General features: G+C 36.1%; 1 protein-coding gene across 1 annotated transcript in view; it reads right to left on the bottom strand.

Moving 5' to 3' along the window:
* ATAD1 (ATPase family AAA domain containing 1) overlaps nucleotides 1-16,055 on the bottom strand; it is a 38,286-nt gene extending 22,231 nt beyond the window's left edge. Inside the window, exons 1-4 of the mRNA XM_066349034.1 lie at nucleotides 15,907-16,055; nucleotides 11,384-11,558; nucleotides 4,340-4,438; nucleotides 2,101-2,221 (exon numbers count right to left, since the gene is read on the bottom strand). Coding sequence (XP_066205131.1) covers nucleotides 2,101-2,221; nucleotides 4,340-4,438; nucleotides 11,384-11,545 — 382 coding nt within the window. The 5' untranslated portion in view covers nucleotides 11,546-11,558; nucleotides 15,907-16,055. The remainder of the gene's footprint in view (nucleotides 1-2,100; nucleotides 2,222-4,339; nucleotides 4,439-11,383; nucleotides 11,559-15,906) is intronic.
* Between the last annotated feature and the right edge of the window lie 352 nt (nucleotides 16,056-16,407).

The following is a 16,407-nucleotide window of genomic DNA, read 5'->3' as shown; positions in this document are numbered from 1 at the left end:
CTGTGAGGCAGTGATCACTTTCAGCCTCGATAGCAGTGAACTAAGGATAACATAAACTTGGCAATAAAGCAGTGACTCTAATCCAGGTAACCTTTTTCCAGTCGAACAACGGACCAAGTGTGGTACATAACTGATTTCATACTCTCCTTCTGTACACTAATATTTGATTTATATTGTGGGTCAAAGCTAATCAATGATTTTTAAAACTTCTGTTTGTGGTAAAAAAAAATTTCAAAACTACAAAGCTGAAAAAGCTCAAATAGTAAAACTTTAGATTACATAATCAGGAGATATTCGTACAACTTTTAAAAATTTAAAATACGTATAGGAATCACCTTTAAGTTTCAGGTAACACTTTCGAATAAGCAGTAGATTTACACATAACTGTTGAAATAGCCTTTCCTAATTTCCTATTTGCTGTGCTAGTCGGAGCTTTACATCAAGTCTAACTGGTAAAGTCACCCAATTACCCGGACTAGGACATCGCTGATGAGAAAAGAAGCTTTCTCTAACAACAGATAAGAAGACATTTGCCTGTTCTAAATCTACTAATATTGTGAAACTGAGTAAGGAATTACCTTACCCTTTTGATCTGGGCTCAGATAAATCATTAGACATTAACTTTGGGTGGAAAAAATCAAAATAAACTAAATGCTTTTTGTTAGGGGGGAAAAAACAGTTTGCTATTTCAGAAAAGTAAAAGAAATACCTAATAAACAGCTTTGTTGTTTTAGTTAATGAGAGGAACATGACATTTTTGGTGATAATTTGTCATTCTCTATTTACCAAAATCAAAAATTATCTACTTTATTAAAATGTATATGTATTGGCTTCCATTACCTTTAAAATACAGCTGCAAAATTAGTAAGATTATAAGCAATTACAACTTATACAAAGTACTATTTTGATACCTCTAAAGATCCCTTTTTTTAGAGAGAGAGACAGAAAGAGAAAGAGAGAGAGAAAGAGAGAGAGAGAAGTGAAAGGCATCAACTCGTAGTAGTTGTTTCCTATATGTGCCTTGACCTGGAAAGCGCAGGGTTTCGAACGGATGACTTCAGTGTTCCAAGTCAGTGCTTATCCAGGCAAGATCTTATTTTTTGAAAAATATACTTGCCTAATAATGAGTTCAGTCTTTTTTTTTTTTTTTTTTTGAGAGAGAGAGAGAGAGAGAGAAGAGATGAGAAATATGAACTTGTAGTTGCATCACTTTACTTGTTTACTGATTACTTCTCGTACGTGCCTTGATGAGGGATGGGGGGACTCCAGTCAAGCCAGGGACCCCTTGCTAAAGCCAGCAACCATGGAGTCATGCCCATGATCCTACGCTCAAGCTGGCAACCCCAAACTCAAACCAGAGACCTTGGAGTATTGAACCTGAGACCTCAGTCATCCTGGTCAAAGGTCTATCCACTGAGCCACCCCAGTCAGGCGGAGTTCAGTCTTGACTATCAACATAAATCAAACTTACCTAGTTTTGGCAAAGCAATAAAGGGAAGCTTCCACTGGATGAAAATAAATAAGCTAGACTGTACCATTTGTATCTGAAAGCCATGGTAACAAACTTCTATCTCACTGTCAAGTACTCTGATTAAAATTTGAATAAACAATAATCAAAGCATTACACTTAAGGATGCAGTTATAAGCCCTTTCGATTCTTGAGTTCCAAGGCTTTCAAAGTGATTGTTAACTAGGAACAAGGAAATGATTCCTTTAAAAAGAAAGTGTATTTAATGTCTAGTTCATCTGTAGTTTAATATTTCCTGTAAAAAAAATTAAAATCCCTGCACTAAAAATAATTAAGTCGAAATAATTAAGAGGGAAAAAGATCACTAGAATTGTGAAACAATAAAAGGAAGTCTTACCACACATTTGAAATCTATATAATTTTATTAACCAATGTAACCCCAATAAATTTAATTTAAAAAGTTTTATCTTTAACACAACCAAAAAAAAAAAAAAAAAACAATGTTGTGACTTTGGATTTTTTTTTTAAACTTGATTTCTCCAGTTTTCATTTACTTGTTAGCAACTAATGAGCTTCATATAACGGGATTATTTTGCAATGTAACTATAGGGGAAATATATATTATACTTTACCTTTTGGAGGCTGCAGAAGCCTGGAATTTTCAAACAAATGCTTCTTTTTGATAGGTAAGATGACTGTGTCTTTTAGATCCGTAATGACATCGTCTAAACCTGCTATATCACTCCAAGTAACCTGGTAAAGGTATGGTCAGCGTCAATTCTACAACTGATGGATATATACCCACTGATGTAAAAAATCCCTCCAGAACGGCAAAATGTAATCTGATAATTATATATAAATAATAAAAGATTAAAATTATATATTGTGAGTCAAGACTTTTCATAGCAATAAGAAAATTTAATTATTATGTCACTGAAAAAAAGGAATTTAATAGTCCACTAACTACTTTTTTTTTAAAAAGCATTAAAATTTAAAAACTTAATAAAATAACAAAATTTAATTTAAAAAATATTTTGAAATTAAAAAGTACTAGGTCTGGCACTCAAAACTCTTCAGGGACTTAAGTTAAATTCACTCCATTTAAGAGGAGGAAATACCCTGCCAAGAAGACTGAGAAGCAGCTCAGTTAATTGAGCACTGTTGAGCAGGAAGAGTTCACCAGAAGTGTGCCTAATTCATACATGATGCTGTCAAACATAACAGGAATGAATTTTAGAAATAAAGCCTATACCCATCAACTGCATTTCTGAATTCTATTAATCTAAAGTAAAACTGTGTTAAAACTTGCCTTTAAAAACAGTAAAGAGGGGATACTTTTAAAATAGACCCAGCTTACGTATTTTAAAGTCTTCTGACTCAACTTTAAAAAACTTTTTTGGAAAATAAACTAACTGAAAAGACCTTAAAAATATATATATATATATAAACTTAACTAATATGGCTGAGTAAAGGATCTGAACATGGGGCCAGTAAGAAGCAATATTTACAACAGACTTTCTTTATAACAAAAAAAAAGTGAAAAATTGCATCCAAATCCAAAATAATCATCATCTACTCTCACTGAGCTATAACAAAAACCCAGTCTGTCAGCACAGCTCCTCTCAGAAGTGAATACATGTCAGGCCTCAAAAAAGTACCACTGTAAATTGATAAATGGTATGAAAATGGAAAATTAATTTGGGGGGTATATATGTCTTTGTGCACACAGATAATAACAGACATTGCAGATTTTTATTTTCTAGATTTGGGAATAGAATTATCATATTTCATTCTATTTATTTATACCTCTTATTATAAAATATTCACATATGGGCAGAGCATCGCCCCCTGGTGGGCATGCCGGGTGGATCCCGGTCAGGCGCATGTGGGAGTCTGTCTGACTGCCTCCCCGGTTCCAACTTCAGAAAAATACAAAAAAATAAAAAATAAAATAAAATATTCACATAGGCTTTTATAGTTTATAAATAACATTAGCCTGATTCTCAAAATAACCCTTTTTAAGTAGACAGAGCAGGTATTAGAAACGTGCGATCCAGTATAATCCCCACAAGGGAACTGGGACTCAAGATGAAATAATTTGCCGAGGCCCTACGTGGAAAAACCGGGATTCAAAATCTTGCCTTGCCTACAATACTTCATATGAAAATCTAAATTTAAACTCCAAATTAAATATCCACTTATGACTTAAAGCAATACATTTTATATGCCACAAAAATAAATATAAAAAAAGCACAAGTTTCACTAAACAAATATACACAAAAGGAAGTTAACATAACAAGACTAAGATTATTATCCTTAGAAAGGCCTGCTTAGAAGGCAGGCCCCAGGCTGGATATGGGAACTTAGGTTTTAGAAGCATTCCCATCATTCCCTGATAAGAACAACTAACTCACTGTGACTAAACTGTTTGTGCAAACAATATGGTTTGTGGCAAATACCTGTCTTCTTACAGAATTTTGGTAGATGTTAGAAAACTCCACACGACTAGCACCAATTAAAACTCTGGGCATGAAGTCTCTAATGAGATCCCTGACAGATAGCATTTTCCATGAGTGTCACAACTTGTTACTAGAGGAATCAAGTGCATCCTGTATGACTTCACTAGGAGAAGATTCTTGGAAGCTTGTGCCGGATTTCCTGTGGACTTGATCACTTTATCCCATGACCCTCTTTCCTTGCTGATTTGGCCTTGTATCCTTTTGCTGTAATAAATCACACCCATGTGGACCACTACGCTGACTCCTGCGATTCCTCCTAGAGAATCATCAAACCTGGTTGTGGCCTTTGGGACCACTGAGACAAAATTCTGGACAAAAAAAAAAAATCTTAAATAAGATTCACGATACATACATGCATGTTAAGAGGGTCTACAAGATGAGCAGCAATACTCATTTCATATTCTGAAAGTTTCACATTTTTCACACCAATTTGCTTCATTAATTTCTCTGCCTAGAAAGGAAAAAAAAATAATGTCCTTTAGTTTGGTATTTAATACTGACACTTCAAAACAGGTATATGTGAAATCTAAAAAGCAATGAACAGACATACAAGAATTTTCCAGAAATGTTCTAAGCTCCTTGATCTCATCCTCTCCCACTGCAAGTCCTTTTGGTAAAGAAAAATTTGATGGTTTACTTCACAAAAATGAGGACAATTTAAACCAGCTCCTGGAAAATGAGGGGAAGTGAGATAACAGAGCTTGTGATTGAAGAGATATATACAAAGCCTCACACTGCTCCAACGAGACTCTAAGGTCCAACTTTATTTCTTTCTCCCAGTAGGATGATCATTACAGATACAGATGAAACCTCAAGATAAAAGACTGAGGAATTAAGGATATCAAGAAATGGACAAGTACAATTTCTTTACTTAAATTAACAGAGTATACCTGACCAGGCGGGGGAGCAGTGGATAGAGTCTCAGCCTGGAATGCAGAGGACCCGGGTTTGAAAACCCAAGGTTGCCAGCTTGAACACAGGCTCACCAGCTCAAGCATGGGGTTGCCAGCTGGAGCATGAGATCACAGACATGACCCCATGGTTGCTGGCTTGAATCCAAAGGTCGCTGGCTCAAGTAAGGGGTCACTGGCTCAGCTGGAGCCCCCTAGTCAAAGCACATATGAGAAAGCAATCAATGAACAACTAAGGTGCAACAATGAGTTGATGCTTCTCATCTCTCTCCCTTCCTGTCTGTCTGTCTCTCTCTCTCTCTCTCCACTTACTAAAAAAAAAAAAAAAAATTAACAGTACCTAAAAATAGGGGCCTAACTTCTTTCAAATTACCCAGATATCTACAACAGTTGATCTCATTTCAAGTTGTTCAGAGATGCTATGCCTTTTAAAGTCGATTCCTGGGACTAGGCAACCAGGTATAATAAAAATAATACTGACTTAGAAGTATACTTACATATATTTTTAGAGCTGTGCAAAACTAACCTTAAGCCTATGAGCTTTATCAATGCAACAGAACTTTCAATTAAAATAAAAATCATGATAATAATGATAAACATTTACCCAGTGTGCCAAATATTATGTCAAAATACTACAAGTAGATTAACTCATTGAATCCTCAGAGTGAGCCTATAATATAAGATAGGCACAATTTTTTCCCACCATGGAAAAAAAATATCCAAATTTAGCTCCGTAACTGTAAGTAATTACCTTAGGTTAAAAGTGAGCCAATGAAAGAGGCAATATACGAATCCAAGCAGTCCAACACTAGAGGCCATACTCTAACCATCACACATATTACTTTGGTCCCCTAACAAGTTTTTAATAATCTATAACACGTTCAAACTTCAAATAAGTGAGCATTTTTAGAAATGAAGGTACTCAGCTAAATCATGTATTTAACTAAATTTTTGTGTCATCTCGTTAGGGGTACTCTTGCTCTAAAAGGAAATTTAAGCCTGACCAGGTGGTGATGCAGTGGATAGAGCATCAGACTGGGATGCAGAAGACCCAGGTTTGAAATCCCAAGGTCACCGGCTTGAGTGTGGGATCATAACCATGACCCCATGATCACTGGCTTGAGCCCAAAGGTTGCTGGCTTGAAGCCCAAGATCACTGGCTTGAGCCCAAGGTCGCTGGTTTGAGCAAGGGGTCACTCACTGTGCTGTAGCCCCCCTCCCCATCAAGGCACATATGAGAAAGCAATCAATGAACAACTAAGGAGCTGCAATGAAAGTTGACGCTTCTCATCTCTCTCCCTACCTGTCTGTCTGTCCCTATCTGTCCCTCTCTCTGACTCTGTCTCTGTCAAAAAAAAAAAAAAAAAAATATATATATATATATATATATATATAAAGAAATTCAAATCACACTGTACTCTAGTTATAGACTGGTTAAAAGATTAGGATGTGTGCTAATCATATCTTAGTAATAACATTTTTTTTATTGATTTTTTAGAGAGAGAGGAGTGAGAGAGAGAGAGAAGGGGGAGGAGCAGGAAGCATCAACTCCCATATGTGCCTTGACCAGGCAAGCCCAAGGTTTCGAACCGGCGACCTCAGTGTTCCAGGTCGACGCTTTATCCCACTGCGCCACCACAGGTCAGGCAGTAATAACATTTTTAAAAAGTGCTATGAACCACATATTATTCCTATTTCAGCCATTCGCCTATAGTTAAAGGATAAAGCTGCCTTTTCCAGGTCCTTTTATTTCTCTCTTATAAATATCTTCTCTTTCACTGACTTTAAATCTTTTATGTGTCAGCTATAAAAGGTATCCAATTTTAGTATCTGTAATAACGTTAATTTCATTCTTCTTTTTCATTATGATTTTATAAATGTAAATCCATCCCACATGTGTTCTTTTTTGGGCAATGCTTTAAATCAGTGATTCTAAATCAGGGGGTGACTTTTGCACCTGAGGGGACATTTGGCAAAGTCTGGAAATACTTCTCGTGGCCACTTGGGTGAGGGGAAGGATGCTACTGGTATCTCTAGTCAGCAGAGACAGGGATGCTGCTAAACATTCTAGGAAGCACAGAATAGCCTGTCCTCTACTCTCCCCACCAAATTATCTGGCCCCAAATGTCATTAGTGCCCATTTGAGAAACCCTGCGTTTTCCCCATTGGGTAGTTACCCTTAAAATTTTACTCCAGGCCAAAATTTCCTCTTGCTTTAAATAACAACCACCTTTATTTATATCTAGGGTTTCCTAAAAGAATTTAGGAAAACTATGTTTTTTACTCTATAGAAATAGAAACAGTAGCCTGGCCTGTGGTGGCACAGTAGATAAAGCATCGACTTGGAATGCTGAGGTCACTGACTTGAAACCCTGGGCTTGCCCAGTCAAGGTACATATGACAAACAAATCAGTGAACAACTAAAGTAAAGCAGCTATGAGTTAACACTTCTTGCTCCCCCACCCTTCTTTCTCCACTCTGTAAAATCAATAAATAAAATCTAAAAAAAAAAGAGAAATTGTTAAAGTCAAGTTAACTAGAACCTTTTTCCCACAATTGCAGTTTCATTCAGCAATGTGTTCAGGCTGCATTAATAACATTGACAGAAAAGAGAAAATAAATTAATGTTTACTGAGCATATACCACATGCCTGGCACTGTGCTAGGTACGTTAGAATCAATCCTTTAAACCATGCTGAGAACAGCTATTATTATTCTCATTTCTCAGATAAGGAACTCAGGGTCAGTTAAGATATTACAAGAACTGCAAAGACTACACAGCTAGAAACTGGTATTACCAAAACTCAAACCCTAATTTATCTAAATTCAAAGTTCATGTTCAGCTGAAACATCAATATTCCTCATTTAGGAGTACAGAACATGGTTTAAAAAGAATAAATGAAAAGAGAACACCCCAAAACACCATACCACTACCAAACTCTGTCCCAGGAATAAGTCAGCCAACTGTCTAGCTTTGACACATTTAACTGAGCCTGTATTTCTAAAATGTTTTAACTAGAAAAACAAAATTATAATTGGACTACCCTAAACATGGCCTATGTTCATGTGTTGATTTATCATTTACAGATTAATAACAATTACATTTTCTAGTCACCAACATCTGCTTGGTTTTGAATGGGTCCCTCCAAGTAGTTGTCTCTATGGAGGGAAAATGGTGAACTGGGTTCTGAGGGGAGTTAGAGGGAAGAGGTCACTGACCTCTTATATTTTACTGGAGACCCATCTTTTTAAGTCTTTCATAGTATTTTTTACTGATTTTAGAGAGAAAGGATGGAGGGAAAGAAAGAGCGAAACATAGACTTGTCATATGCATTCATTGATTGATTCTTGTATGTGCCCTGACCCAGAGGACTGAATCCCCAACCTTGGTGTATTGGGATGATGCTCTAACCAACTATGTAAACTACCAGGCCAGGGCTGTTTCATAGTATTTTTTATTCTTTCAGGCTATTTCACTTTTTCCTCCATGTAAACTATGATTTTAAAAATTAAGAATTGGAATAGGATATAGTAAACTAATATTTTTGCTTAAAATAGGGGGAAAGAAAATGGAGAATAGGAGCAGAAGAAAAGAAACCCTCATTTCATTCAGGTTCTAAAAGATTATGAAAATTGTTCTTTTGGAAGAATAATTTTAGAAAGTTAGAAATGGCATTAACAAGTGAAGAATATAAAAAGAGTGATAAACTATTTAAATGTAGGTTCACCATTTACTGAGGTCACAGCTAAAATACTTCAATTTAAGTGTAGACCGAGGAAATCACTGATAAAGCTTTTAAAACATATTTAAATAGAAATAGTAAAGAATTTGAGTATTTATCTTTATATATTAGGTATAAGCTCTTATCACAAACTACATTTAAATTCTAGAAAATATACTTTCTAGACATGTGAAGACAATCATCTTAGGGTTAGTGCACTTAAATCTCTTCTTTCCAATTTTAATGTATGTATTCTCAAAGTTATTTGGCAAGACACCCAAATCAAATATCATCTTCTCCTAAACTTTCCCTATCTACCAGTTTCTAGACACCTATAAAGATATTATGAGTCTTTGAGGACTCCAGACAAATCTTGGATTCATTTGTAATATATCTTTTTTCTTTTCCCATATCATCACAAAGTCCTTCCAACATCCATTATTATCCTTTTCACCCACTCCATTCATGTTGTCATCCTACTATACCTAGGTCTTTGCCAGGACTGTTTCCGTATCATGCACTTACTCAAAAATTCTTAATGGTATACCACTGCCTATATAGAGGACTTCAACTGGTCAATAGCATATTTCAATAGTTAGCCAGGGAGGTAAGGAAGGAAAAAAGGGTAACAGAAAGGCTATATAGCCCCTGACCAAAAAGAAAGCATGCCTCCTTCTTAGTTCATGAACTTCTCAAATGCTGTGGCATTTACCAGCCTGTGTCCAACCACCAAACATTAAAAAGACTGAGTAAGGAAAAAGTAGAGCTCTGTTCTCTGACTTTACAGTGAAGGTCCTTTATCATTTAGTCCCTTATCTTTCCCTCCAAGTTCTACTAGTTAGTTGCATAAACACTCACAGGGGTAGTCAACCTTTTTATACCTACCGCCCACTTTTGTATCTCTGTTAGTAGTAAAATTTTCTAACCGCCCACCGGTTCCACAGTAATGGTGATTTATAAAGTAGGGAAGTAATTTTACTTTATAAAATATATAAAGCAGAGTTACAGCAAGTCAAAGCATATCATAATAATTACTTACCAAGTACTTTATGTCGAATTTTCGCTAAGTTTGGCAGAATAAATCTTTATAAAACAACTTACTATAGTTAAATCTATCTTTTTATTTATATTTTGGTTGCTCCGCTACCGCCCACCATGAAAGCTGGAACGCCCATTAGTGGGCAGTAGGGACCAGGTTGACTACCACTGCATCAACCTGACTGGTCTATTTACTGTTCCTTTAATAGGTCTTGTTATTCCTACATCCATCATAATTCCGTTAATGATTTTCTTTCTGCTTAAAATTGTCCTTGCCTATCCTAGAGGACAAAATTTTTCATGAAGTCATCCTCAACTGAAATCAGTGAACGCTTTCTCTAAATGCCATAGTTTGTCTTTACTACTCATTAGGCCATTAGGATAATCTACTTCTAAATATAATTTATATTGTCATGAACAGGTCTTTTCCCCCTACCATGGGCACTTATGAGAACAGATGGTATTTAATACTTTATATACCTGATATTTTGAACAGTACTATACACATAATTTATAATAAAGACCTACTATATTCAAGTATTAAATATCTATATTTAGCTTTCTGTGTGTCCTCCACATGTGTATTCCAGGGCTTTTAGAAGCTAAGAAAATAAATGACAAAATTCTGTTTAAAAATCACATACTATTGTTAAAATTTTTTTTAAATAATATGACTTGTAATAATTTGACCTCAGACTTAAATTGAGTTTCATGATTCAGGTGGTGGGGGGAAGCTACAATGTAGGCTGACGTGTGAGTATACTCAAATTAACTTTTTATAAAAATCTACACTGGTCAGACTTCCTACAGTAATGAACTGACTGATAAGATGATATAGAGCCTGATTCAATTATTTTATAATCAAATTCAGAGAACAGACTCACAACTGTCCAAATTGCTTTTCAGATATATACAGTAAGCAGTATTTAAGAAACTACAGTTTTCACTGCTTTAAGAGCCATATATAGCACTGTAAAGCATTCATTTCTTTACATCCCAATTTCTCACACCAGCCCACAGCATTTGAAAGAACAAGATTTATTCATCTTTTATCCTTAGCACCAAACATTTGCTAGGAGCTCAAGAAGTTTACTGAACGCATCAGTCACAACTCACAAAAGAAATCTAAAAATCCAAGAATAAAACATTTTGCCTTCAAACAGCAAGAAACATTTGAAAGATCCTTGAAGGCTTTTGTTTTTTAAAAATAGGAACCAAAACAAATAGATCATGTAATGAGATGACCACAAGAGGCAGTAGCTGAAAAATAAAACTACAAAAACTTATATTAACAATACCATTTTTAGCAACTCCTTAATTAGAAATTAGTGTCATTTGTAAGTCTAAGACTGACAGCTTGTCAGTATTATTCACATTTCAAATGTCATATAAAGCAAATATACACCTTTTTAAAGATAAATTGTTTCATCTGTTCAAAAATTTTACCTAGATTCCTTCAGGTAACAAATAGCTGACAAAAATAATCTAATGAGAATGATCACAACCAAATATTGTAATATTTTTATTCTTCAGTATATTCTCTTCTAAGTTACCTATATATCAAAAAAGAATTGAGAAACAAATAACTTTTAGGAATAATGAAATTAAATATAACAGAAACATTTTAATGTGAATCTTACAGAATTTGTTAACTTATAATTCTGAGTTTTATAGAACAATATTTGCTAGCTACAGGAAAAACGATGCTGAAATATTTTAATCATACCTGTTTCTGGGCTTCTACTTTCTGTTTTCTGGTTGGATCAATTGCATCTACCATCCATTTGATTGTAAAGTATGTTACTGCACCAAATATTGTCAAACGGAAAATTAACCCAACAACCTCATTCCGAGTCAAGGGACGAGAAAAGGCTTCAGCATGTACCATCTTGGCAGTCAACCTTAAAAAATAAACAGAAATGTTACTAGGTAATAACTAGTCATTAAAATTGGGAGGCTGAGAAGTACCTTAATTTAAGCAACAAAAAACTACTAGTCAAATTCAACTTTATCTACCCTTAAAAAGTGTTTTACTTTGAAGAGAAATAGGGTTTTAAATGGTAAGTAAATAAACACACTTGAAATTCCCCTTGAAAACGGAAGGGACATACTAGAAATTGGGGCTTATTTATTAGAATTTTTAATGAACTTTCCTAAAAGCTCATATAATTTAAGTAGAGATTAATTCTATTTGAAAAATACAATAAACCTATTAAAGTATTTACTCTTCAACACTTCTAAAAGAACTATTTCAAAGCCTAGAAAAATAATGACTATAACACTATCCTAACTGAGGAAAAGCAGCCAACAATGAAATGCTTTCCTAATGTGATGGTAAGAATTATTTCTATTAACTGTAATGTAAACCAAGAAATTTTTTAGCGAAATTCAAATTGTGAATTGACTTATTTCCTTATACTTACTTTTTTTTTTAATTTTATTTATTCATTTTTAGAGAAGAGACAGAGAAAGACAGAGAGGGAGAGAGAGAGAGAGAAGGTGGGGAGGAGCTGGAAGCATCAACTCCCATATGTGCCTTGACCAGGCAAGCCCAGGGTTTCGAACCGGCGACCTCAGCATTTCCAGGTCGAAGCATTATCCACTGCGCCACCTATACTTACTTTTAAAGGTTTTCAGGGCCTGCTTAAATTTAAACATGCCATTTCCTTAATAAGTGACATTAAATTTTTTGAGTCACATTATTTCCAACAACTTAGCTAAATGTGAAGCAACAGAATATTCAAATATTTCTGAACCAAAAACTACAGCATATACCCAAGATAGAGAGGAAAACAGAAGGCAATGTGCCTACTTTTACATATATCCATGAGAAGCTACATCGATCACAGCTAGTCTGATAGGAGGCATGAACACCCCTGTCAAAAGCAATGACTACTCAAAAGAATAAGTTGTTGGGGACAGTGTAACTATCAAATGATAGAAGATGGGATCTCAGCTTCAAACAATGCTTTATACTCTCATAGCACAGGACTGTGTTGAGTGCTATGTGACAAAAAGGGAAAAAACACAAAAGGAATATATATACTTTACACTCGTGTAAAGGGAATAAATCAGAATTTGTACAGATGGCTCAGTAACAGGTAAAAATGAGGTACTGCAGAGATTATTATCTATAGTCATTCCAGCTCTAAAATTAATCTTCTCCTCCCTACCACCACTCAATTAAAGATCCTCTTAATGTCTCTCATAAAACAGTGCCAATAATTTTGAAATTCCTTTCAGATACATCTCACCCATTCAGAGTACATCCTCCTCTCTAATAAAAAGACCCCAAATCTTTCCCTTTATTTACAGGAATCCCAACCATTCAAGACTATTCTTATCTAGCCCCAAAGACAAACTTTTAAGCATTTTTCTTCTCACCATTTCTCAACAGGAATTCTTAACAGCTGGTGTCAACAGGATCTGAAGATGCCCCAGGTCCTTTCCCTCCCACCTATCTGCCTAGTATCCTCCATGGGCATATCCCTCCATTCATCTAGGATTAGTCAAGCTCTATCCAGACTCCAAAAACTTCACAGGCTCCATGAAGCTCTTCAGACCACATTAATCCCCTATACAGTCGTCCCTCGCCATATCGTGGTTCACTTTTCGCGATCTCACTGTATTGCGGATTTTTAAATTGTCTATATCTAATTTTGCATCACGAATTTTTTGCTATGATTGCAGGATTTTGTGGTATTTAGGTATTTTTATATATTTATTATTTTAATTATTTCTGTGGTAAAATAAGCATTTTCTAGCCTAAAAAATTTGAAAACAAAATATATATATAAAACATTAATTAAAACATTAAAATATTAAATTGAAATAAAATATGTACCATACAGCAGATGAGCTATAACGCTCTTCTTGGATGTACAGTACATTAATCTCATCATCATCACCTTCATCATCATTAGTACTGCCCAGCTAATACATCATCATCTTCATCATTCGAGTTGTAGTATATTCACTGGTGAGTACCCACACAGAATTTTATGTTGTTAAAATTATATAGGTTTAAGAATGTAAAGTGTTTAAGAGCATAGGAAGTGTTTATAAGATTGTGGGAAAGGTTAATGACAGTGTGGGAAAGGTTTATAAGAGTGTGGGGTTTATAAAGCCTTAAAATATATATAAATAATAAAATAAATATAAGGTCGCTACTTTGCAGATTTTTGCCTATTGCAGAGGGTTCTGGAACCTAACCCCCACGATGGTGAGGGACCACTGTATTATTCATTTGGCTGTATTACTGAACATATTGATATTGATTCTACTCAACTAGAGTTTAAGCCCTTATAAACAGGATTTACATCTTACCCATTTTTATAATTGTCATATACAAAAGAGACTATTCAATAATTATTTGTTCAACAGATAAATTGCAACTGCAAAAAAACCTCCCCATTCAATCATTCCAACAGAATTGCTGCCAGACTTTTGAATAATTTCCAAAGAAAAGTCAAAGGTTCCACTAACTTTACTTCTCTATTCCTAGAAGCCATTCTATTTACAATAGGACATTATTTAATTTAAACTTAATTAATAATTGAAAGCCTTTCTTTGGGGGGAATAATCTTTGGCCTAGGAATGTTAAGTATTTAATTCATACTTTTTAACTTGTATATATAATGCCTACTATATACTGGATATACAATAATGGCTAAGATATGATTACTATAAAGAATGCAGTCTGGTTACTACATTAATTGAAATTTTCAAAATGGATCTAGGAAGAAACTACCTAATTAAAATCTTTTTTCATGTAACAAACGACAATGTGTGCTTTCTTCCAACAGCATGATACCTAAAAATAGGTTAACAATATTCCACTTTTTTTTTCAAATAAAACTGAAAGTTATAGGATATAAAATCAACTTCTCTAACCTTTCCTCCAAAAGAGTAAATCTGAAAATGCAGTTGAAATACACGGTATCATGTGGGGAAATTATTCATCGATAAAAACAAACTAGTAGCCAAATAAGGGTTTTATTAACTTAACAATCTGTGAAAACTAGAGATATTTGAATGAAAGGTTTGAATTTATTTAAAGTTTGATTTAGTAGGATAAAACTGCCATCTACTGGATGTTCACTGAACTAGGGTTATCAGTACATCCCAGTCATCAAGATAATAACAGTTTTAATCCTATAAAAAAATATCAAGATGCAAAACCTCTGTTAACTATATATTTACTATAATTAAATTAACTGTAATTCAGTAGTCTACCTATGGCCACTTCTAAAATAGTACTCCATCTTTTAAAATGTCCTCAAAATCCTGAAATGAAACTGAAACTTCTACTTGCAGGTTGTAACTGTATATACTTTATTGTACACTCATCTATCATTCATATGACATTGATATGCCTGCAATGTAAGGCCATTACAGTAACAAAATCATTACTGCAGAACGTACAATAAAAGCTGCATGTGCATAGGGCAGTTAGGGAATGTATTTCAACCTTGTATAAACATTAGGATCAACAAAATGAACACATTTATGTACGTAAACATAAATGATGCTGTGCACTCGATAATGGTTTCATTTGAGTTCTCCATTTCAAGGTAGAAACCTTTGAAATCGTACTACCTCGTCAATAAGCAATTCACTGACAGGTTAAGAACTGAGTGCCATATTTCTCTCCAGAGTCACTGCAGTGTTTTACAAAGTTTTTCTCCATCCCAAAGTCCCAGTTTCGCAGACATCAAGGTCCTGTGAACACAGCCTTATGTCAATAAAAGTCTGCCATCCTTCACAAAAAGGACAAGTTAAAATTAACATCATCCTCTGCGAAAGTGTGCACAGGCCTTAAGAACCACCTCCGCTTTTGCACGAGGTGATAGCAGTACCAGTACAACCATCAGCCCCAGTTCACTCCGGCCGCCTGTGCCTAGGACCCCGGTTCTGAGGTCGCCTGGGCCCACCGCAAACTCAAGCAGTGACCCGGCTGCCTACAGAGACCCCCTGTAGGAAACAGCATAACTCCTGGAACAGCGCTAACAGAGGCCTGAGGTCCTCGGCCGGGCAGAAAGCCAAGGGGAGGCCTGGGACGCCCTTGGAGGTTAATCGGCGAGATACCAAGGGTTGGGAGAAGCTGGGGGGCGGCACCGAGGTGAGACATGGGAGGAAGGGGAGGCGACCTTTCCTGCTGGGCTTCGCAATTCCGAGCCAGAGCCTCAAGGAGCTCAGCAGGATCCCGCGCCCGTACCACACCAGGCCCCGCGGGAACCCGCTACTCACCCCCGACCAAACACAGCCGCAGCAAGAGCCCTTAGCTAATCTCACACAGGAAGGAAACGCCACCGGGGGGAGAACGCTTCCGGCCCGAGCCGCAGCCCACCCCGTCGCACGGAGCGTGCGCAGTCCGCGGCTGTCGCCTAAGAAGGGGCGCGTTTCCGGGTTTTAGGACTGGTTCAGGATTGGCCGGAACGAGGTCGCACACTGGCCTCTTAATTTGCTGTCTTCTGGGCTGAGGTTTTTTTCGAGTAGCTCGTGTGACATGTCACTTAGAATTCTTGCCCTACTCGCAGGCTCTGGGCGCAACACTGACAAATCGGGGAACCCTCTTGAGAGTGCAAAGAAAGGCTCTGTGACCCCGGCAAAGAAATTCTTCCCTGATGCCTTCTTGATCCTTTTCACGCCCTTCATCCCCTACCCCCTTGTGCAAACTCACACGCCCCTGTTCTGTCCATTAGCCTAAGCACTGACGCGCCCGGCCAACCTTCACCATATGCCTCCATC

The sequence above is a fragment of the Saccopteryx leptura genome, chromosome 9, assembly GCF_036850995.1.
Source record: "Saccopteryx leptura isolate mSacLep1 chromosome 9, mSacLep1_pri_phased_curated, whole genome shotgun sequence".
Classification (NCBI taxonomy): domain Eukaryota; kingdom Metazoa; phylum Chordata; class Mammalia; order Chiroptera; family Emballonuridae; genus Saccopteryx; species Saccopteryx leptura.
Note: the sequence above shows the minus strand (reverse complement) of the source record. Positions and strands in the feature narration are given on the sequence as shown.